Here is a 23,399-nt window from a genome sequence, read left to right as displayed (position 1 = left end):
AGTGTGTGTGTGGCTGAGTGTGTGTGTGTGTGGCTGAGTGTGTGTGTGTGGCTGGCTGAGTGTGTGTGTGGCTGGCTGAGTGTGTGTGTGGCTGGCTGAGTGTGTGTGTGGCTGGCTGAGTGTGTGTGTGTGTGTGTGGCTGAGTGTGTGTGTGTGTGGCTGTGTGTGTGTGTGGCTGAGTGTGTGTGTGTGGCTGAGTGTGTGTGTGTGTGGCTGTGTGTGTGAGTGTGTGTGGCTGAGTGTGTGTGTGTGTGTGTGTGTGTGTGGCTGAGTGTGTGTGTGTGTGGCTGAGTGTGTGTGTGGCTGAGTGTGTGTGTGGCTGAGTGTGTGTGTGTGTGGCTGAGTGTGTGTGTGTGTGGCTGTTTGTGTGTGTGTGGCTGTGTGTGTGTGTGGCTGAGTGTGTGTGTGGCTGAGTGTGTGTGTGTGGCTGTGTGTGTGTGTGTGTGTGTGTGGCTGAGTGTGTGGCTGAGTGTGTGTGTGTGGCTGAGTGTGTGTGTGTGTGGCTGAGTGTGTGTGTGTTTCTGAGCGTGTGTGGCTGTGTCTGAATGTGTGTGTGTGTGTCTGTGTGTGGCTGAGTGTGTGTGTGGCTGAGTGTGTGTGTGTGGCTGAGTGTGTGTGTGTGGCTGAGTGTGTGTGTGTGGCTGAGTGTGTGTGTGTGGCTGAGTGTGTGTGTGGCTGAGTGTGTGCTTGGCTGAGTGTGTGCTTGGCTGAGTGTGTGCTTGGCTGAGTGTGTGTGTGTGTGGCTGAGTGTGTGTGTGTGTGTGTGGCTGAGTGTGTGTGTGGCTGAGTGTGTGTGTGGCTGAATGTGTGTGTGTGGCTGAGTGTGTGTGTGTGGCTGAGTGTGTGTGTGGCTGGCTGAGTGTGTGTGTGGCTGGCTGAGTGTGTGTGTGGCTGGCTGAGTGTGTGTGTGGCTGGCTGAGTGTGTGTGTGGCTGGCTGAGTGTGTGTGTGTGTGTGGCTTAGTGTGTGTGTGTGTGTGTGTGTGTGTGTGTGTGGCGGACTGTGTGTGTGGCTGAGTAGCTGAGTGTGTGTGTGTGTGTGTGGCTGAGTGTGTGTGTTTGCGTGTGTGGCTGACTGTGTTTGGCGGACCGTGTGTGGCTGAGTAGCTGTGTGTGTGTGTGTGTGTGTGTGTGTGTGTGGCTGAGTGAGTGTGTGTGTTTCTGAGCGTGTGTGGCTGTGTCTGAATGTGTGAGTGTGTGTGTGTCTGGGTGTGTCTGAGTGAGTGTGTGTGTGTGTGGCTGACTGTGTTTGGCTGAGTGTGTGTGTGTGTGTGGCTGAGTGTGTGTGTGTGGCTGACTGTGTTTGGCTGAGTGTGTGTGTGTGTGTGTGTGGCTGAGTGTGTGTGGCTGAGTGTGTGTGGCTGAGTGTGTGTGGCTGAGTGTGTGTGGCTGAGTGTGTGTGGCTGAGTGTGTGTGTGTGTGGCTGTGTGGCTGAGGCTGAGTGTGTGTGTGTGGCTGAGTGTGTGTGTGTGGCTGTGTGTGTGTGTGGCTGAGTGTGTGTGTGTGTGGCTGAGTGTGAGTGTGTGTGGCTGTGTGTGTGTGGCTGACTGTGTTTGGCTGAGTGTGTGTGTGTGTGGCTGAGTGTGTGTGTGTGTGGCTGAGTGTGTGTGGCTGAGTGTGTGTGGCTGAGTGTGTGTGGCTGAGTGTGTGTGGCTGAGTGTGTGTGGCTGAGTGTGTGTGGCTGTGTGTGTGTGTGTGTGTGTGTGTGTGGCTGTGTGTGTGTGAGTGTGTGTGTGTGTGTGTGGCTGAGTGTGTGTGTGTGTGGCTGAGTGTGTGTGTGTGTGTGGCTGAGTGTGTGTGTGTGTGGCTGAGTGTGTGTGTGTGTGGCTGAGTGTGTGTGTGTGTGGCTGAGTGTGTGTGTGTGTGTGGCTGAGTGTGTGTGTGTGTGGCTGTGTGTGTGGCTGACTGTGTTTGGCGGACTGTGTGTGTGGCTGAGTAGCTGAGTGTGTGTGTGTGTGTGGCTGAGTGTGTGTGTGTGTGTGTGGCTGAGTGTGTGTGTGTGTGTGTGGCTGAGTGTGTGTGTGTGTGTGTGGCTGACTGTGTTTGGCTGAGTGTGTGTGTGTGGCTGAGTGTGTGTGTGTGGCTGAGTGTGTGTGTGTGGCTGAGTGTGTGTGTGTGGCTGAGTGTGTGTGTGTGGCTGAGTGTGTGTGTGGCTGAGTGTGTGTGTGTGTGGCTGACTGTGTTTGGCTGAGTGTGTGTGTGTGGCTGAGTGTGTGTGTGTGGCTGAGTGTGTGTGTGTGGCTGAGTGTGTGTGTGTGTGGCTGACTGTGTTTGGCTGAGTGTGTGTGTGTGGCTGAGTGTGTGTGTGTGTGTGTGTGTGTGGCTGTGTGTGTGTGTGTGTGGCTGTGTGTGTGTGTGTGTGTGGCTGAGTGTGTGTGTGTGTGTGTGTGTGGCTGAGTGTGTGTGTGTGTGTTTGGCTGAGTGTGTGTGTGTTTGGCTGAGTGTGTGTGTGTGGCTGAGTGTGTGTGTGTGGCTGAGTGTGTGTGTGGCTGAGTGTGTGTGTGGCTGAGTGTGTGTGTGTGTGGCTGACTGTGTTTGGCTGAGTGTGTGTGTGTGTGGCTGAGTGTGTGTGTGTGGCTGTGTGTGTGTGTGGCTGAGTGTGTGTGTGTGTGGCTGAGTGTGTGTGTGTGGCTGTGTGTGTGTGTGGCTGAGTGTGTGTGTGTGTGGCTGAGTGTGTGTGTGTGTGGCTGAGTGTGTGTGTGTGGCTGAGTGTGTGTGTGTGGCTGAGTGTGTGTGTGTGTGTGGCTGAGTGTGTGTGTGTGGCTGAGTGTGTGTGTGTGTGGCTGAGTGTGTGTGTGTGTGTGGCTGTGTGTGTGTGTGGCTGAGTGTGTGTGTGGCTGAGTGTGTGTGTGTGTGGCTGAGTGTGTGTGTGTGGCTGAGTGTGTGTGTGTGGCTGAGTGTGTGTGTGGCTGAGTGTGTGTGTGTGGCTGAGTGTGTGTGTGTGTGGCTGACTGTGTTTGGCTGAGTGTGTGTGTGTGGCTGTGTGTGTGTGTGGCTGAGTGTGTGTGTGTGTGGCTGAGTGTGTGTGTGTGTGGCTGAGTGTGTGTGTGTGGCTGAGTGTGTGTGTGTGGCTGAGTGTGTGTGTGTGGCTGAGTGTGTGTGTGTGGCTGAGTGTGTGTGTGTGGCTGAGTGTGTGTGTGTGTGGCTGAGTGTGTGTGTGGCTGAGTGTGTGTGTGTGTGGCTGACTGTGTTTGGCTGAGTGTGTGTGTGTGGCTGAGTGTGTGTGTGTGGCTGAGTGTGTGTGTGTGGCTGTGTGTGTGTGTGTGTGTGTGTGTGGCTGAGTGTGTGTGTGTGTGTGGCTGACTGTGTTTGGCTGAGTGTGTGTGTGTGGCTGAGTGTGTGTGTGTGGCTGAGTGTGTGTGTGTGTGTGGCTGAGTGTGTGTGTGTGTGGCTGAGTGTGTGTGTGTGTGGCTGAGAGTGTGTGTGTGGCTGAGTGAGTGTGTGTGTGACTGTGTGTGTGGCTGAGTGTGTGTGTGTGTGGCTGAGTGTGTGTGTGTGGCTGAGTGTGTGTGTGTGGCTGAGTGTGTGTGTGTGGCTGAGTGTGTGTGTGTGGCTGAGTGTGTGTGTGTGGCTGAGTGTGTGTGTGGCTGAGTGTGTGTGTGTGTGGCTGAGTGTGTGTGTGTGTGGCTGAGTGTGTGTGTGTGTGGCTGAGTGTGTGTGGCTGAGTGTGTGTGGCTGAGTGTGTGTGTGTGGCTGAGTGTGTGTGTGTGGCTGAGTGTGTGTGTGTGGCTGAGTGTGTGTGGCTGAGTGTGTGTGGCTGAGTGTGTGTGGCTGAGTGTGTGTGGCTGAGTGTGTGTGGCTGAGTGTGTGTGGCTGAGTGTGTGTGGCTGAGTGTGTGTGGCTGAGTGTGTGTGGCTGAGTGTGTGTGGCTGAGTGTGTGTGGCTGAGTGTGTGTGTGTGTGGCTGAGTGTGTGTGTGTGTGGCTGAGTGTGTGTGTGGCTGAGTGTGTGTGTGTGTGTGGCTGAGTGTGTGTGTGTGTGTGGCTGAGTGTGTGTGTGTGGCTGAGTGTGTGTGTGTGTGTGGCTGAGTGTGTGTGTGTGTGGCTGAGTGTGTGTGGCTGAGTGTGTGTGTGTGGCTGAGTGTGTGTGTGTGGCTGAGTGTGTGGCTGAGTGTGTGTGTGTGTGTGTGTGTGTGGCTGAGTGTGTGTGTGTGTGGCTGAGTGTGTGTGGCTGTGTCTGAATGTGTGTGTGTGTGTGTGTGTGTCTGGGTGTGTCTGTGTGTGTGTGTGTGTGTGGCTGAGTGTGTGTGTGTGGCTGAGTGTGTGTGTGTGGCTGAGTGTGTGTGTGGCTGAGTGTGTGTGTGGCTGAGTGTGTGTGTGGCTGAGTGTGTGTGTGGCTGAGTGTGTGTGTGGCTGAGTGTGTGTGTGTGGCTGAGTGTGTGTGTGGCTGAGTGTGTGTGTGTGTGGCTGAGTGTGTGTGTGGCTGAGTGTGTGTGTGTGTGGCTGAGTTTGTGTGTGGCTGAGTGTGTGTGTGGCTGTGTGTGTGTGTGTGTGTGGCTGAGTGTGTGTGTGTGTGTGTGTGGCTGAGTGTGTGTGTGTGTGTGTGTGGCTGAGTGTGTGTGTGTGGCTGAGTGTGTGGCTGAGTGTGTGTGTGTGTGTGTGTGTGTGGCTGAGTGTGTGTGTGTGTGGCTGAGTGTGTGTGGCTGTGTCTGAATGTGTGTGTGTGTGTGTGTGTCTGGGTGTGTCTGTGTGTGTGTGTGTGTGTGGCTGAGTGTGTGTGTGTGTGTGTGTGGCTGTGTGTGTGTGTGTGTGGCTGTGTGAGTGTGTGTGTGTGTGGCTGAGTGTGTGTGTGTGTGGCTGTGTGAGTGTGTGTGTGTGTGGCTGAGTGTGTGTGTGTGTGGCTGAGTGTGGCTGTGTGTGTGGCTGAGTGTGGCTGAGTGTGTGTGTGTGGCTGAGTGTGTGTGTGTGGCTGAGTGTGTGTGTGTGGCTGAGTGTGTGTGTGTGGCTGAGTGTGTGTGTGTGGCTGAGTGTGTGTGTGGCTGTGTCTGAATGTGTGAGTGTGTGTGTGTGTGTGTGTGTGTGTGTGTGTCTGTGTGTGTGTGTGTGTGTGTGTGTGTGTGGCTGACTGTGTGTGGCTGAGTGTGTGTGTGTGTGGCTGAGTGTGTGTGTGTGTGTGTGTGTGGCTGAGTGTGTGTGTGTGGCTGAGTGTGTGTGTGTGGCTGAGTGTGTGTGTGTGGCTGAGTGTGTGTGTGTGTGGCTGAGTGTGTGTGTGTGTGGCTGAGTGTGTGTGTGTGGCTGAGTGTGTGTGTGGCTGAGTGTGTGTGTGGCTGAGTGTGTGTGTGGCTGAGTGTGTGTGTGGCTGAGTGTGTGTGTGGCTGAGTGTGTGTGTGTGGCTGAGTGTGTGTGTGTGGCTGAGTGTGTGTGTGTGGCTGAGTGTGTGTGTGTGTGGCTGAGTGTGTGTGTGTGTGGCTGAGTGTGTGTGTGTGTGGCTGAGTGTGTGTGTGTGTGTGTGGCTGAGTGTGTGTGTGTGTGTGTGGCTGAGTGTGTGTGTGTGTGTGTGTGTGTGTGGCTGAGTGTGTGTGTGTGTGTGTGTGTGTGTGTGGCTGAGTGTGTGTGTGTGGCTGTGTGTGTGTGGCTGAGTGTGTGTGTGTGGCTGTGTGTGTGTGTGTGTGTGTGTGGCTGAGTGTGTGTGTGTGTGTGTGGCTGAGTGTGTGTGTGTGTGTGTGTGTGGCTGAGTGTGTGTGTGTGGCTGAGTGTGTGTGTGTGGCTGAGTGTGACAAGTCTCGGCTCTGTCAGTGCTGTTCCAGCGGCGTATCGCCCGGCTGGCTCAGGTGCGCACCTTCATGCAGGGCGTGTCTCACATCATTCCGCCTTACCGGCGGCCCTTGGATCCCTGGGACCTCAATCTGGTCCTCACGGCCTTGCAGAAACCCCCCTTTGAGCCTCTTAGGGAGGTTTCTTTGTCTCGTCTTTCACAGAAAGTGATCTTTCTAGTGGCCATAACTTCCCTCAGGAGAGTCTCTGATTTGGCTGCGCTCTCTTCGGAGTCACCTTTTTTGGTTTTTCATCAAGACAAGGTGGTTCTCCGTCCGATTCCGGATTTTCTCCCTAAGGTGGTTTCTCCTTTCCACCTTAACCAGGACATTTCCCTGCCTTCCTTTTGTCCGGCTCCTGTTCATCGCTTTGAAAAAGCGTTGCATACTCTGGATCTGGTGCGGGCGCTCCGGATCTGTGTCTCGCACCGCTGTTCTTAGGCGGTGCACCTCTCTTTTTGTGCTAACCACAGGTCGGCGTAAGGGCCTCTCGGCTTCTAAGCCGACCTTAGCTCGTTGGATTAGGTCGGCCATATCCGATGCCTACCAGTGTACTCAGGTGCCTCCCCCGCCGGGGATCAAGGCACACTCGACCAGAGCTTTCGGTGCCTCTTGGGCTTTCAGGCACCAGGCTACGGCTCAGCAGGTCTGTCAGGCTGCCACTTGGACTAGCCTGCATACCTTTTCAAAGCACTACCAAGTGCATGCTCATGCTTCGGCAGATGCGAGCTTGGGCAGACGCATCCTTCAGGCGGCTGTCGCCCATTTGTGAAGTTAGGCTCCGCCTACTTCTCAGTTTTCTGTTTATTCCCACCCATGGACTGCTTTGAGACGTCCCAATGTCTGGGTCTCCCATAGGAACGATAAAGAAAAAGAGAATTTTGTTTACTTACCGTAAATTCTTTTTCTTATAGTTCCGTATTGGGAGACCCAGCACCCTCCCTGTTGCCTGTTGGCAGTTTCTTGTTCCGCGTGTTCTCACCGCCTGTTGTTGTAGACAGAGGCTCCGGTTGTTCCGGTTCTTGCTCTGTCTTTACTTGTGGGTGGCTATTCTCCTTCAGCTTTTGCACTAAACTGGCTAGATCTGGTTATCCAGGGGGTGTATATTCTCAGAGGGAGGAGCTACACTTTTTAGTGTAGTACTTTGTGTGTCCTCCGGAGGCAGAAGCTATACACCCAATGTCTGGGTCTCCCAATACGGAACTATAAGAAAAAGAATTTATGGTAAGTAAACAAAATTCTCTTTTTTCAGGTCTCAATTGGGTTTAGGTTAGGGCTCTGGCTGGGCCGGTCAAGAATAGTCAGAGTTGTTCTGAAACCACTCCTTTGTTATTTTACCTGTGTGCTTAGGGTCATTGTCTTGTTGGAATGTGAACCTTCGGCCAAGTCTGAGGTCCAGAGCACTCTGGAAGAGGTTTTCTTCCAGGATATCTCTGTACTTGGCTGTATTCATCTTTTCTTCAATTGCAACCAGTCGTCCTATCCCTGCAGCTGAAAACACCCCCATAGCATGATGCTGCCACCACCATGTTTCACTGTTGGGATTGTATTGGGCAGGTGATGAGCAGTGCCTGGTCTTCTCCACACATAGAACTTTGTGGTGATAATTCTAAGTGGTATCTTTGTCTCATCAAACCAGAGAATCTTATTTCTCATAGTCGGGGAGTCCTTTGTGTTTTTTTTGCAAACTCTTTGCACTGAGGAGAGGCTTCCGTCCCACTCTGCCATGAAGGCCCGACTGGTGGAGGGCTGCAGTGATAGTTGACATTGTGCAACTTTCTCCCATCTCGCTACTGCATCTCTGGAGCTCAGCTACTGTGATCTTGGGCTTCTTCTTCACGAAGGCTCTTCTCCCACGATTGCTCAGTTTGGCTGGACGGCTAGGTCTAGGAAGCGTTCTGGTGGCCCCATACTTCTCCCATTTAAAGATTATGGAGGCCACTGTGCTCTTAGGAACCTTGAGTAATGCAGAAATTCTTTTGTAACCTTGGCCAGATCTGTGCCTTGCCACAATTGTCTCTGAGCTCCTTGGGCAGTTCCTTTGACCTCATGATTCTCATTTGGTGTGACATGCACTGTGAGCTGTGAGGTCTTATATAGACAGGTGTGAGCCTTTCCAAATCAAGTCCTATCAGTTTAACCCCTTAACGACCCATGACGTACTAGATACGTCATGGATCGTGTTCCGGTAAGCCCCGCCCCCTGCCGCCGGCGGGCGGCGGCGATCGGCGCACATATCAGCTGTTATCAACAGCTGATATGTGTGCCTGCTAGCTGCGGGTGGAATCGCTTCCACCCGCGGCCATTAACCCCTTACATTTCGCTGCCAAAGTCTTGGCAGCGATATGTATATGGGCGCCGCCATTACAGTGACTTACCCCGCCCCCGCCGGAAGTCACGTGACATGATCACGTGACTTTCGGCGGTTGCCATGGTAGCACAGGGTCATGTGATGACGCCTGTGGCTAACATGAGTCACTTCCTCTCAATGCCGGAATACAGCCGGCATTGAAAGTGAAGCAGCAAATCTGCAGTTCTCAGCTCTGTAGCTGAGATCTGCAGATTGTGCAAAGCGATCAGATTGCTGATCGCAATAGCCCCCTAGGGGGACTAGTAAAATAAAAAAAAAAAGTAAAAAAAAAAGTTTTAAAAAATTAAAAAAAAATAAAAAAACCTAAAAGTTCAAATCACCCCCCTTTCACCCCATTGAAAATTAAAGGGTTAAAAAAATAAAAAATACACACATATTTGGTATCGCCGCGTTCAGAAATGCCTGATCTATCAAAATATAAAATCAATGAATCTGATCAGTAAACGGCGTAGCGGCAAAAAAATTCCAAACGCCAAAATTACGTTTTTTGGTCGCCGCAAATTTTGCGCAAAATGCAATAACAGGCGATCAAAACGTAGCATCTGCGCAAAAATGGTACCGTTAAGAACGTCAGGTCAAGACGCAAAAAATAAGCCATCAATGAGCCTCAGATCCTGAAAAATGAGAACGCTACGGGTTTTGGAAAATGGCGCAAAACGTGCGCCACGTTTTTCGGACAAGCTTGTGAATTTTTTTTAACCCCTAGATACAAGTAAAGCTATACATGTTTGGTGTCTACAAACTCGCACCGACCTGAGGCATCATACCCACACATCAGTTTTACCATATAGTGAACACGGTGAATAAAATATCCCAAAAACTATTGTACAATCCCACTTTTTTTGCAATTTTTCCGCACTTGGAATTTTTTTGCCATTTTTCAGTACACTATATGGTAAAACTTATGGTTTCATTTAAAAGTACAACTCGTCCCGCAAAAAACAAGCCCTCATATGGCAAGATTGATGGAAAAATAAAAAAGTTACGCCTCTCGGAAGAAGGGGAGCAAAAAACAAAAACGCAAAAACGGAAAGTGCCCGGGGGCTGAAGGGGTTAATTAAACACAGCTGGACTCCAATGATGGAGTAGAACCATATCAAGGAGGATCACAAGGAAATGGACAGCATGTTACTTAAATATCAGTGTCTGACCAAAGGGTCTGAATACTCAAAGATCTATTGATTAATATAAAGTTTATTCTAGGAAAATCCCTTTTAAAGGCTGTATTGATGAGCACATTATTACTCCTTTTACTCTTTTCAATGGTTCATCTATTTAGTAAATTTAAAAGGCTTTCCAGCCATGTAATATTAAGGACCTAGAAAACCAAAATGAAAATTCCTATATTAAAATTACCAAATTTTATTAGTCATTTACTAAAAAACTGTCAGTGCAGTCAGAAATAGAATAGCCTCTAAAAAGTGGTATGGGCGGGTGTAAGGGACAAAGTGCGCCAGATATCGATATGAGGAGTATTCAATATATCCAGAAAGGGGTGGGGCCTATCCTAGCCCTATGAATGTCCCCTACTTACCAGCGGAGTAAACACCCTAATGTACTTGGTGCCCCCGCTCCTCGGCGGCTGTCCCTCACTGTCCCTCCAACCACAAAACCACCATCACCATAAAGTGTGTGTGCAAAAGTGCAGTCAAGACTGATAGTCTAAATATCCACTCTATAAATTAAATATTACAACAGTGGTTCCCAGATCAGGGTAACCACTCTATAGAGTCATAAAATAGAATGCAATAAACCTTTCAAGGGTAAGTGTGCAATGCTTTCATCCTCCAGGTCATATAGATAAAATGCAGTTATAGTGCACCTACACACCTGTCTCATATTATCATATAGGTCATCACAATATAAGGAAAGTACTTATCATAGTGTTGTCATCTCAATATAAGGAAAGTACTTATCATAGTGTTGTCATCTCAATATAAGGAAAGTACTTATCATAGTGTTGTCATCTCAATATAAGGAAAGTACTTATCATAGTGTTGTCATCTCGACGCGTTTCTCCCTCAGAATGTCTGAGGGTTCATCAGGAGATGTTCAGTCTTTTTCCTTTTCCTTGTCACAATGGAAGTAAGGTGGATGGGGCATTATCTCTGTTACCATTGACTGGGATGGGACCCAGATCTGTGTGGCTCCCAGCGACGCTATTAGGCACCTTACTTCCATTTCTATAGAGTGGATATTTAGACTATCAGTCTTGACTGCACTTTTGCACACACACTTTATGGTGATGGTGGTTTTGTGGTTGGAGGGACAGTGAGGGACAGCCGCCGAGGAGCGGGGGCACCAAGTACATTAGGGTGTTTACTCCGCTGGTAAGTAGGGGACATTCATAGGGCTAGGATAGGCCCCACCCCATTCTGGATATATTGAATACTCCTCATATCGATATCTGGCGCACTTTGTCCCTTACACCCGCCCATACCACTTTTTAGAGGCTATTCTATTTCTGACTGCACTGACAGTTTTTTAGTAAATGACTAATAAAATTTGGTAATTTTAATATAGGAATTTTCATTTTGGTTTTCTTGTTATGTGGGTTCCTTCTTCTAATTGATAATTGAGGTTTATACACAATATTAAGGACCTATCATCAATATCCGATCACTAAGGTGCTCAGATCAGCCGGATGTAGTCATTGAACAGACCTGAATATCACGGCCCCGTTCAATGTGTAGTGCCCGCTGCCAGATAAAGTACCTATTTCCTTAGGGTACCGTCTCACTAAACGACGTACCAGCGATTCTGACCACGATATGACCTGGTCAGGATCGCTGGTGCGTCGCTACATGGTCACTGGTGAGCTGTCAATCAGGCAGATCTCACCAGTGACCAGCCAGCAGCGACTCGTGGAAACGATGCTGTGCTTTGTAACCAAGGTAAATATCGGGTTACTAAGCAAAATGCTTTGCTTGGTTACCCGATATTTACCATGGTTACCAGCGCACACCGCTTAGCTCTGACTCCCTGCACTCGTAGCCAGGGTACCACATCAGGTTACTAAGCAAAGCGCTTCGCTTTGTTACCCGATGTGTACTCTGGCTATGTGTGCAGGGAGCCAGCACTGGCAGCCTGAGAGCGGCGTACGCTAGTAACCAAGGTAAATATCGGGTAACCAAGCAAAGCGCTTTGCTTAGTTACCCAATGTGTACCTTGGTTACCAGCGTCCGCAGCTTCCAGACGCCGGCTCCCTGCTCCCTGCACATTCAGATCGTTGCCCTCTCGCTGTCAAACACAGCGATGTGTGCTTCACAGCGTGAGCGCAACGAGCAAAAAAGGAACCAGCACTGTGTGTAACGAGCAGCAATCTCACAGCAGGGGCTAGATCGCTGCTTAGTGTCACACACAGCAAGATCGCTAATGAGGTCACTGGTACGTCACAAAAACCGTTACTCAGCAGCGATCTCGCTATGTGAAAAGTACCCCTTAGAGGTTGTTCGTTTTCAAAAAACCTCTTCCTTTGCTGCAGTTTTATTTTTTTTCTTCTTCTTTTTAAAAACACATACAAACTATGTTTAACTCCCCTTCCACGAGTCCAGAGCGGAGTCTCATCTGTTGCCCCAGTGGTTCTTGTTTTCTGTAACTAATATCAAGTCGACAGCGCTGCAGCCAATCACTGAGCTCAGCGCATTTTCACACATAGAACAGTACATCCGGTAACCAGTGGCATTGAAAACAGCTGATGGGAGGGATTACCAGACTTTATCAATCGAATACCAACAGCCTATCTAGAGGATAGGCTGTCAATATTTATATACCTGGACATTCCCTTTTAATAGAATTTCTCTGTCTGCAGCTTTCCCTGCCACAATTAGTGATTCACAAGAAGTAGCATGATCCTCTGACTGGCCCCCGAACCACATATTTAAATGCGTTGTCAGAGCCCTAAGGAACAGCCCCATGAGGTTTGGTAAATGAAGAAATAATTTTCCTCCTCTCCTGATAGATGGCAGTGTGGCCTCGTCATATCCTGAGGTCGCAGTGTCTGGTGTTAGCTGACACACACACAAGTGCTTGGGATCCTCTGTTTAGCACAAGGCTTATCACCTCCTCAGAGTGAGATGTCGTGTGCTGCATGTATGGAGATCCTGGCACTAGCTGGCCACTTTATTTGTAAGCGATGTTAAGGGGTCGGATGGACAAATGTGCTTTTTAGTTTTTATTTTTCTTACTAGCTTTTGTAAAACAGAGACCCTTTCAGATGTCTGAGGCTGGGTATGGCCAGATTTGGTGATTTTTCAAATGTCATTTGTTGAAGGGAGCATGTCATCAGATTTGTCGCCTATAAGCTGCGGCCACCACCAGTAACCCTTAGGGTATGTGTGCACATTGCGTTCTGGCGTGACAAATAAAAAGCAGCGTTTTGTCACTGCACGTGCGTTTCAAAACGCATCCAAAACACTGCTTTTTGGATGCATTCTGGATGCTTGCTCTCCCACAGACAGAGGGAAAAGCATCCAAAGTGACATGTTGCTTTTTAGAAAGCATCGATTTTGTCAAAAATTTGGCTTTCAAAACACAACGTGCGCATGGCATTTGCTTAGTTGTCATAGACTTTGCTGGGGACGCAAAACGCATGCGTTTACACTGCAGTTTAAAACGCTGCGTAAACGCATGAAAAAAAAAACGCAACATGCGCACACAGCCTTATATACAGCATCCTAGAATACTGTGTATGTGTTCAGGCCACTCTGTAAAAACAGGTTTTATTATACTGTGGGGCGATCAGGTCTGATGGCTGTCTCTGCTCATGGTCCGGTGCCTCTTCTCTTGTTTTCATAGCCATCCTCCTTCCCTGCTCCGTGTTGGTGACTCGTCCTACGTCATCCACACGGTCGTCCATCGTGCACACGCTCTTCTGTTTGCCCTGCTGAGGGCAGAGAAAAGTATTGTAATGTTCAGGAGTTCTTTGTCCTTTCTCCATACCTGCGCATTACAGTACTTTGCTCTGCCCGCAGGAGCGCAATGGAGGACTCTGTGTGGATGACATTGGATGCGTCTTCAACATGGAGTAGGGAAGAAGGACGCCTATTGCAATCAGAGAGAGAGGGTCCCTGTCCGAGACCAGAGACACCCCTCAGACCCAGCCGCCCCACAGGTGAGTATAATAGCCGATCGGCCCAGGGTCTTATACACAGTATTCTGGAATGTTGTATATAAGGGCTCACTGGTAGTGCCACAGTTTATAATGGACATCAGGTGACAAAAGTGGCTATGTCACATACTAAGAGGCTGGTTAGTTATTTTTGAAATGAAAATAATTCCAGTAAAAGAAATATTAACTTTCTCTTTTCATTTTTAGGTGTAGAATTTGGTGCACGAATGATAACAATTGACGGCAAGCAAATTAAACTTCAGATATGGGACACAGTAAGTGATGATAACCTGTACATACCTGTAGCGGGGGATGATAACTGGGATTACCCCAAGAAGTGTGTGGGTGCTCTCCTTACTGGGAGTCTGTCAGCAGGTTTTTGCTACCTCATCTGACAGCAACATAATGTAAGCAAGGAGATTCTGAACCCAACGGCATATCACATAGATTACTGGCAGAAGCCTTTCTGAAACCATCAAAAAATACAGATTCAGGAACAGCCGAGCTGCCCCCACCCACACCAGGCTCTCAATAGAGATTGTGCAAGCTAATAAACCCTTTAAGGTGGGTTTACACACTCCAACATCGCAAACGACATCGCTGTAACGTCACCGGTTTTGTGACGTTACAGCGACCTCCACAGCGACATTGCAGTGTGTGAAACCTATCAGCGACCTGGCCCCTGCTGTGAAGTTGTGATCGCTACAAATCGTTCAGGACCATTCCTAGGTCCTTTGTTTCCCGCTGTGCAGCATGCATCGCTAGCAAGTTTCAGTGTGTAAAGGGGACTTTACAGCGACTCCGCGGCTCTGTCTGTGTAGCGTCCTGATTAGCGGTCACCGGTGAAGGATTCACCGGTGACCGCTAATCCCCCGAGTGACTGAAGTGTCCCCCCCTCTCTCATACTCACCAATCCCCGATCACCGGCGCTGCACGGCGTTCACTCTGCTCCAGCGGCTTTTCCTTTTTTGAAAAAGCCGGCCGCTCATTAAACAATCTCGTATTCCCTGCTTTTCCCCGCCCACCGGAAAATATGATTGGTTGCAGTGAGACACGCCCACACGCTGAGTGACAGCTGTGTCACTGCACCCAATCACAGCAGCCGGTGGGCGTGTCTATACTGTGCAGTAAAATAAATAAATAATTAAAAATCCGGCGTGCGATCCCCCCAATTTTAATACCAGCCAGATAAAGCCATACGGCTAAAGGCTGGTATTCTCAGGATGGGGAGCTCCACGTTATGGGGAGCCCCCCAGCCTAACAATATCAGTCAGCAGCCGCCCAGAATTGCCGCATACATTATATGCGACAGTTCTGGGACTGTACCCGGCTCTTCCCGATTTGACCTGGTGCGTTGGCAAATCGGGGTAATAAGGAGTTATTGGCAGCCCATAGCTGCCAATAAGTCCTAGATTAATCATGTCAGGCGTCTCCACGAGATACCTTCCATGATTAATCTGTAAATTACAGTTAAAACACACACACCCGAAAAATCCCTTATTAGAAATAAAAAACACTAACAAATTCCCTCATTACCAATTTATTACCCACAACAAAGCCCTCCTTGTCCGGCGGAATCCACGGTCCTCCAGCGTCGCATCCAGCTCTGCTGCATGCAGGTGACAGGAGCAGCAGAAGACACAGCCGCTCCTGTCACCTGCACGCAGTTAATGAAGAGAGCCGTGTGATCGGCTGAGCTGTCACTGGATCCAGCGGTGGCCGCGGGTAACCTCAGTGACAGCTCAGCTGATCACGCTACTCACCGCCGCTCCGGTCAGCTCCACGCAGCAAATGAGGTGAGTAGCGCAATCAGCTGAGCTGTCACTGAGGTTACCCACGGCCACCGCTGGATCCACCGCTGGATCCAGGTAACCTCAGTGACAGCTCAGCCGATCACACGGCTCTCTTCATTAGCTGCGTGCAGGTGACAGGAGCGGCTGTGTCTTCTGCTGCTCCTGTCACCTGTATGCAGCAGAGCTGGAAGCGACGCTGGAGGACCATGGATTACGCCGGACAAGGAGGGCTTTGTTGTGGGTAATAAATTGGTAATGAGGGAATGTGTTTGTGTTTTTAATTTCTAATAAAGGATTTTTTCGGGTGTGTGTGTGTTTATTTACTGTCACTTACAGATTAATCATGGAAGGAATCTCGGGGAGACGCCTGACATGATTAATCTAGGACTTATTGGCAGCTATGGGCTGCCAATAACTCCTTATTACCCCGATTTGCCAACGCACCAGGGCAAATCGGGAAGAGCCGGGTACAGTCCCAGAACTGTTGCATCTAATGTATGCGGCAATTCTGGGCGGCTGCTGACTGATATTGTTAGGCTGGGGGGCTCCCCATAACATGGGGCTCCCCATCCTGAGAATACCAGCCTGCAGCCGTATGGCTTTATCTGGCTGGTATTAAAATAGGGGGAACCGCACGCCGGATTTTTTAATTATTTATTTATTTTACTGCACAGTATAGACACGCCCACCGGCTGCTGTGATTGGGTGCAGTGACACAGCTGTCACTCAGCGTGTGGGCGTGTCTCACTGCAACCAATCACATTTGCCGGTGGGCGGGGAAAGCAGGGAATACGAGATTGTTTAATGAGCGGCCGGCTTTTTCAAAAAAGGAAAAGCCGCCGGAGCAGTGTGAACGCCGTGCAGCGCCGGTGATCGGGGATCGGTGAGTATGAGAGAGGGGGGGAAATCACCAGCAAATGAGGTGAGTAACGCGATCAGCTGAGCTGTCACTGAGGTTACCCGCAGCCACCGCTGGATCCAGGTAACCTCAGTGACAGCTCAGCCGATCACACGGCTCTCCTCATTAGCTGCGTGCAGGTGACAGGAGCGGCTGTGTCTTCTGCTGCTCCTGTCACCTGCATGCAGCAGAGCTGGATGCGACGCTGGAGGACCGTGGATTACGCCGGACAAGGAGGGCTTTGTTGTGGGTAATAAATTGGTAATGAGGGAATTTTAGTGTTTTTTATTTCTAATAAAGGATTTTTCGGGTGTGTGTGTTTTTTAACTGTAATTTACAGATTAATCATGGAAGGTATCTCGGGGTGACGCCTGACATGATTAATCTTGGACTTATTGGCAGCTATGGGCTGCCAATAACTCCTTATTACCCCGATTTGCCAACGCACCAGGGCAAATCGGGAAGAGCCGGGTACAGTCCCAGATCTGTCGCATCTAATGTATGCGGCAATTCTGGGCGTCTGCTGGCTGATATTGTTAGGCTGGGGGGCTCCCCATAACGTGGGGCTCCCCATCCTGAGAATACCAGCCTGCAGCCGTAGGGCTTTATCTGGCTGGTATTAAAATAGGGGGGGAGCGCACGCCGGATTTTTTAATTATTTATTTATTTACACGGCACACAGAGCCGCGCGGCATTGAATGAAGTCGGGTGAAGTTCACCTGCTGTCCCCAACGACCAGCTAGTCGCTCTGCAGGTCCGGATCGCTGTTAAGACGTTGGCCAGGTCTGCCTGTTTGACAGCTCACCAGAGACTTTGTAGCGATCCCGGCTAGGTTGAGATCACAGGTTGGATCGCTAGAAAGTCTGTGTGTAAACCCAGCTTACTTTAAACAATTATGGACACACACACAGATAAAATAAGCAGAGTTGGAGCTTGCTGTACTCAGATTACATAGCAAAAAGCTGCTGACGGATTCCCTTTAACTCCTTAACGACCACAGGCCATACTGGTACTTTCTAAGCAGTCCTAGTGTAATCACCTGCGGCTTCTGTGGGCAACTGCCGGTGATCCACGCACATGTCAGCTGATTTGCACAGATGACGTGTGCCTCGCAGGCACGGGTGGATCCGTGATCCACACGTGCCTGTTAACCCCTTAAATCGCAATGTCAAAATCTGACATTGCAATTCAAATCCCCGCCGCTGTAAATCTTCACTTACCCGGCCCCATTGTCGGTCCTGTCATGTGATCACTGTGAGCCGATGGTTGCCATGGTAGCACAGGGTCATGTGATGACTCCTGTAGCTATTATAACTCACTTCCTGTTTCACCTGGCCGAGTGCTCCCAGTAACAAGAGGTGAGTATTTCTAGTGTAGCTGTGATCAGCACAAATGAATGAGCGATCAAGACTGCTGATCCTTATAGTTCCCTAGGGGCACTAGTAAAAAAAAAAAAAAATTTGAAAAATTAAAAAAACCTAAAAGTTCAAATTACCCCCATTCGTCCCATTGAGAATTAAAGGTTTTAAAAAAAAATATAAACACATTTGGTGTTCAGAAATCCCCGATCTATCAAAATATAAAATCAATTAATCTGATCAGTAAACAGCGTAGCAGCAAAAAAATTCCAAACACCAAAATTAAGTTTTTTGGCAGCTATAAATTTTGCGCAAAATGCAATAACAGGCGGTCTAAACATAGTGTCTGAACACAAATGGTATCATTAAAAACGTCAGGGCGAGACGTAAAAAATAAGCCGTCATTGGGTCATAGATCACGAAAAATAAGAGCGCGAAGGTTCGCAGAAAATGGCATAAAAAGTGCGCCACTTTTTTGGACAAACTTTTGAAAAAAATGTTTAACCCCTTAGATAAAAGTAAACCTCTACAGTGCTGGCCAAAAGTATTAGCACCCCTGCAATCCTGTCAGATAATACTCAGTTTCTTCCTGAAAATGATTGCAATCACAAATTCTTTGGTATTATTATCTTCATTTAATTTGTCTTCAATGAAAAAAATTAAAAAAATTGTCATAAAACCAAATTGGATATAATTCCACACCAAACATAAAAAAGGGGGTGGACAAAAATATTGACACTGTTTGAAAAATCATGTGATGCTTCTCTAATTTGTGAAATTAACAGCACCTGTAATTTACCTGTGGCACCTAACAGGTGTTGGCAATAACTAAATCACACTTGCAGCCAGTTGACATGGATTAAAGTTGACTCAGCCTCTTCTGTCCTGTGTCCTTGTGTGTACCCCATTGAGCATGGAGAAAAGAAAGAAGACCAAAGAACTGTCTGAGGACTTGAGAATCCAAATTGTGAGGAAGCATGAGCAATCTCAAGGCTACAAGTCCATCTCCAAAGACCTGAAAGTTCCTGTGTCTACGGTGCGCAGTGTCATCAATAAGTGTAAAGCCCATGGCACTGTGGCTAACCTCCCTAGATGTGGAAGCAAAAGAAAAATTGACGAGAGATTTCAACGCAAGATTGTGCGGATGGTGGATAAAGAACCTCGACTAACATCCAAACAAGTTCAAGCTGCCCTGCAGTCCAAGGGTACAACAATGTCAACCCGTACTATCCGTCGGCGTCTGAATGAAAAGGGACTGTATGGTAGGATACCCAGGAAGACCCCACTTCTTACCCCGAGACATAAAAAAGCCAGGCTGGAGTTTGCCAAAACTTACCTGAGAAAGCCTAAAACGTTTTGGAAGAATGTTCTCTGGTCAGATGAGACAAAAGTAGAGCTTTTTGGGAAAAGCCATCAACATAGAGTTTACAGTAAAAAAAAAAAGGCATTCAAAGAAAACAACACGGTCCCTACAGTGAAACATGGCGGAGGTTCCCTGATGTTTTGGGGTTGCTTTGCTGCCTCTGGCACTGGACTGCTTGACCGTCTGCATGGCATTATGAAGTCTGAAGACTACCAACAAATTTTGCAGCATAATGTAGGGCCCAGTGTGAGAAAGCTGGATCTTCCTCAGAGGTCATGGGTCTTCCAGCAGGACAATGACCCAAAACACACTTCAAAAAGCACTAGAAAATGGTTTGATAGAAAGTACTGGAGACTACTAAAGTGGCCAGCATTGAGTCCAGACCTGAATCCCATAGAAAACCTGTGGAGAGATCTCAAAATGGCAGTTTGGAGAAGGCACCCTTCAAATCTCAGGGACCTGGAGCAGTTTGCCAAAGAAGAATGGTCTAAAATTCCAGCAGAGCATTGTAAGAAACTCATTGATGGTTACCGGAAGCGGTTGTTCGCAGTGATTTTGGCTAAAGGTTGTGCAACCAAGTATTAGGCTAAGGGTGCCAATACTTTTGTTTGGCCCATTTTTGTAGTTTTGTGTGAAATGATCAATGATTTGATTTTTGTTTCATTCTCTTTTGTGTTTTTTCATTGCAAGCAAAATAAATGAAGATAATAATAACAAAGAATTTGTGATTGCAATCATTTTCAAGAAGAAACAAGTTACAGGTGCTGTTAATTACACAAATTAGAGAATCATCACATGATTTTTCAAACAGTGCCAATACTTTTGTCCACCCCCTTTTTTATGTTTGGTGCGGAATTATATCCAATTTGGCTTTATGACAATTTTTTTTTTCATTGAAGACAAATTAAATGAAGATAATACCAAAGAATTTGTGATTGCAATCATTTTCAAGAAGAAACTGAGTATTATCTGACAGAATTGCAGGGGTGCCAATACTTTTGGCCAGCCCTGTACATGTTTGATATAACTACGAGCTCGCACTGACCTGAGGCATCACACCGACACATCAGTTTTACCATATAGTGAACAAAATATCCCAAAAACAAGAATGCAGTCGCTCCTTTTTTTTTTTTTTTTTTTTTTTTTTTTGTTTCTTTGTCGCTCCATTGGGAGACCCAGACAATTGGGTGTATAGCTTCTGCCTCCGGAGGCCACACAAAGTATTACACTTTAAAAAGTGTAACCCCTCCCCTCTGCTATACACCCTCCCGTGCATCACGGGCTCATCAGTTTTTATGCTTTGTGCGAAGGAGGCACACATGCACGCATAGCTCCACAATTTAGTCAGCAGCAGCTGCTGACTATATCGGATGGAAGAAAAGAGGGCCCATAACAGGGCCCCCGGCATGCTCCCTTCTCACCCCACTCTGGTCGGCGGTGCTGTTAAGGTTGAGGTACCCATTGCGGGTACATAGGCAGGAGCCACATGCTGTTTTCCTTCCCCATCCCTTAGGGGCTCTGGGTGAAGTGGGATCCTAACCGGTCACCAGGCACTGGGACCGTGCTCCCTCCGCAGCCCCTGGGGGAATCTGCTGGACAGGAGACCGGGTATCGTCAGGGACAAGGCCCTGCTCCTCTGAGGTACTCTGTGTCCCCTTGGGGACGGCGCATAGAGCGCCTGTGTTATGGACGCTGCAGCAGCTGCTGGGTGTGTTGGTGCGCCGGGACTACCGCGCTGACCGCGCTTGTTTGCCGGCCGCGCTTATAACTTTACTCCCCGGCTTTTGCGGCCTAGTACCGCATACTCCCGCCCCCGGGCCTGCCAGTCAGGGGGAAGGGCGGGACGGTCGGTCTAACGCCGACAGTGAGAGCTGGAGCACACTTGGCTGTCCTCCGCCCCCCTCACTAAGCACTCTACGGCACAGATCCCCGCACAGGTACTCAGTGTCCCCTTGGGGACGGTGCATGAAGCACCTTGGCCTCAGATTTGGCAGTGACTGCGGGGTTGGTACGGGACTACCGCGCCGACCGCGCCTGCCTGCCGGCCGCGGTGTTTAACTTTAGCCCCCGGCTTTTGCGGCCTAGTGCCTTAAACTCCCGCCCCCGGACCTGCCAGTCAGGGGGAAGGGCGGGACGGTCGGGCTGACGCCGACAGTGAGGGCCGGAGCACACTTGGCTGTCCTCCGCCCCCCTCACTAATCACTCTACGACACTGATCCCCGCAAGGTACTCAGTGTCCCCTTGGGGACGGTGCATGGAGCACCTTGGCCTCAGACTTGGCAGCGCCTGCGGGGTTAGTACAGACTACCGCGCCGACCGCGCTTGCTTGCCGGCCGCGGTTTTTAACTCTAGCCCCCGGCTTTTGCGGCCTAGCGCCTTAAACTCCCGCCCCCGGCCCTGCCAGTCAGGGGGAAGGGCGGGACGGTCAGTCTGAGGCCGACAGTGAGGGCTGGAGCACACTCGGCTGTCCTCCGCCCCCCTCACGTTTTCACTCGGGGCACCAGATTCCCGCACTTTTGGGGTTACGCCCACGGCTCCCCCCTCCACTGTAAACGCCGACAGCCATGTTTTTAAGCAGCAACTGCTTGAGCGGTCGGTACGCCAGGGGGCTTCTCCTCGGTGCTGGGCCCCCTAGAGTGCTGAACTGTATATATAGATATATAATGTTTGTATGCATTTTCACAGTTCGGCTGTACATATGTATCCCTCAGTGATCACTGTGAGCATTGCTCGGGCCATGTGGCACTCGCTCAGCCGGAGCCGGGGGCACTGGTTGAGCTCCGCCGGCGTCCCCTGTCCAGGCGGCAGGGACAGAGTTGCAGCTTTGGCTGAGAAACTCTCTGAGTCATTTTCACTATCCATGGCTCAGGCTATGGACAAATGGTCTGCTAAGATACTAGGACCTTGCAGTCCAGACCGGCCCCTTACACAGGCCCCGGGCACTGCGGGATCGCCCCCAGGCCTCTCACGGTCTGCGACGAAGCGTGCTCCTGGGGTGGCCTCTGGTTATTACGTGGTGGACTCCGGCACGAACCGCAGTCCCAGACCGGCTAAGCGGCCTTGCTTAGAATCTTCCCCGACTTCATCAAGGGTCTCAGCTTTAGGACTCTATAGAGGATGAGGCGGAGGTCGCAACCCAGGACTCTGTCCGGACGTGGCTCTCAAAAGCTTCAGAGATGCTGTCCAGAAGCACAGGGCTTTCCCGGACAAGCGTTTTTACTAAACGCCTTATAACACACGTTGTCCCTTCCCCTCTGACGTTGTTAAGGGTTGGGCTCAGTGTCCCAAGGTGCCCCTCCAGTCTCTTGACTGGCGGCTAGATCAGTAGTAGCAGTGGCTGACGGTTCAACGCTCAAGAATGCCACGGACAGGCAGAGCTCCTAATGAGATCCATCTATGAAGCCATAGGCGCGTCCGTTGCCCCAGCCTTTGCAGCAGTGTGGGCACTCCAGGCTATCTCAGCTGCTCGGTCTGAGATTAATGCGGTCATACTCTGCTCCGCAATTAGCGTCTTTGACGTCTCAGGCGTCGGTATTTTCATCCTCCGCCGTGCATGCTGTCCTGGACTCGGCTAGCCGTACAGCGGTAGCATCCGCCACTCCGGTGACAGTCCGCAGGGCCATGTGGCTACGCGAATGGAACGCAGATTCTGCTTCCAAGAAGCTCTTGTTCGGTTTGTTTTTTTCTGGCGACCGATTGTTTGGCGAACAATTGGATGAAACGATTGAGCAGTCCAAGGGAAAGGACTCGTGCTTACCCAGCCCAAACCAAAGAGACCTCAGCACCCTCAGCTAGGTCCCAATCCTCATCGTCCAACGGGCCACAGAAGAGCCAGAGAACCTCTTCTGCATGGCGGTCCAGGTCAGGGGAGCGGTCCCCACATGTCCAAGACCGATGGATGAGACATTCTGTCTTACGGTTACAGGATAGAGCTCAGTTCTCGTCCTCCGACTCGTTTCTTCAGAGCATCTCCGCCCCCCGAGCGAGCCGATGCACGTTTTCAGGCGGTGAACACTCTGACGGCAGGAGGAGTTGCGATCCCCGTTCCCCTTCAAGAACGTAGTCGCGGTTTTTACTCCAGCTTGTTCGTGGTACCAAGATAGGACGGATCACTCCGCCCCGTTCTGGACTTCCACTGCTCAACAGACAGAGAACCTGACGGTTCCGGATGGAATCTCTCCGCTTTGTCATCGCCTCCATGGCCCAAGGAGACTTCCTAGCATCAATCGACATCAGGGATGCTTATCTCCATGTGCCGATTGCACCAGAGCATCAACGCTTCCTGCGTTTCGCCATCAGGTCGAGTCTTCACCAAAGTCATGGCAACAGTGGTGCCGGTCCTACACTCTCATGCCTTGGGATGGAGTTTCATACTCTCTCAGCGATAGTGAAGCTTCCGCTGCATAAACAGCGCTCACTACAGACAGGGGTGCACTCTCTCCTTCGGACCCAGTCACACCCCTTAAGGTGCCTCATACACTTCCTAAGGAATATGGTGGCAGCAATGGAGGCAGTTCCCTTGAGCAGATTCGTCTGCGTCCGCTTCTATCGGACACCGCAAATGGGACAGGAGGTCGACGTCCCTAAACAAGAACGCCTCTATTTCCCTTGCAAATCTTTCCGGCCCCAGCCGGGGCTGTGGTCACGACGGACGCGAGTCTGTCAGGGTGGGGAGCGGTCTTCCTCCGCCACAGGACTCAGGGAACCTGGACTCCGACACCACCTCCGCAGTTCACATCCCGGGCGTAGAAAACTGA

General features: G+C 49.9%; 1 protein-coding gene across 1 annotated transcript in view; it reads left to right on the top strand.

Moving 5' to 3' along the window:
* Positions 1 to 23,399, top strand: part of RAB2A (RAB2A, member RAS oncogene family) — a 182,562-nt gene that overhangs the window by 62,674 nt on the left and 96,489 nt on the right. Inside the window, exon 3 of the mRNA XM_075353249.1 lies at positions 13,438 to 13,505. Within this exon, the coding sequence (XP_075209364.1) occupies positions 13,438 to 13,505 (68 nt within the window). The remainder of the gene's footprint in view (positions 1 to 13,437; positions 13,506 to 23,399) is intronic.

The sequence above is a fragment of the Anomaloglossus baeobatrachus genome, chromosome 6, assembly GCF_048569485.1.
Source record: "Anomaloglossus baeobatrachus isolate aAnoBae1 chromosome 6, aAnoBae1.hap1, whole genome shotgun sequence".
Taxonomy (NCBI): Eukaryota; Metazoa; Chordata; class Amphibia; order Anura; family Aromobatidae; genus Anomaloglossus; species Anomaloglossus baeobatrachus.
Note: the sequence above shows the minus strand (reverse complement) of the source record. Positions and strands in the feature narration are given on the sequence as shown.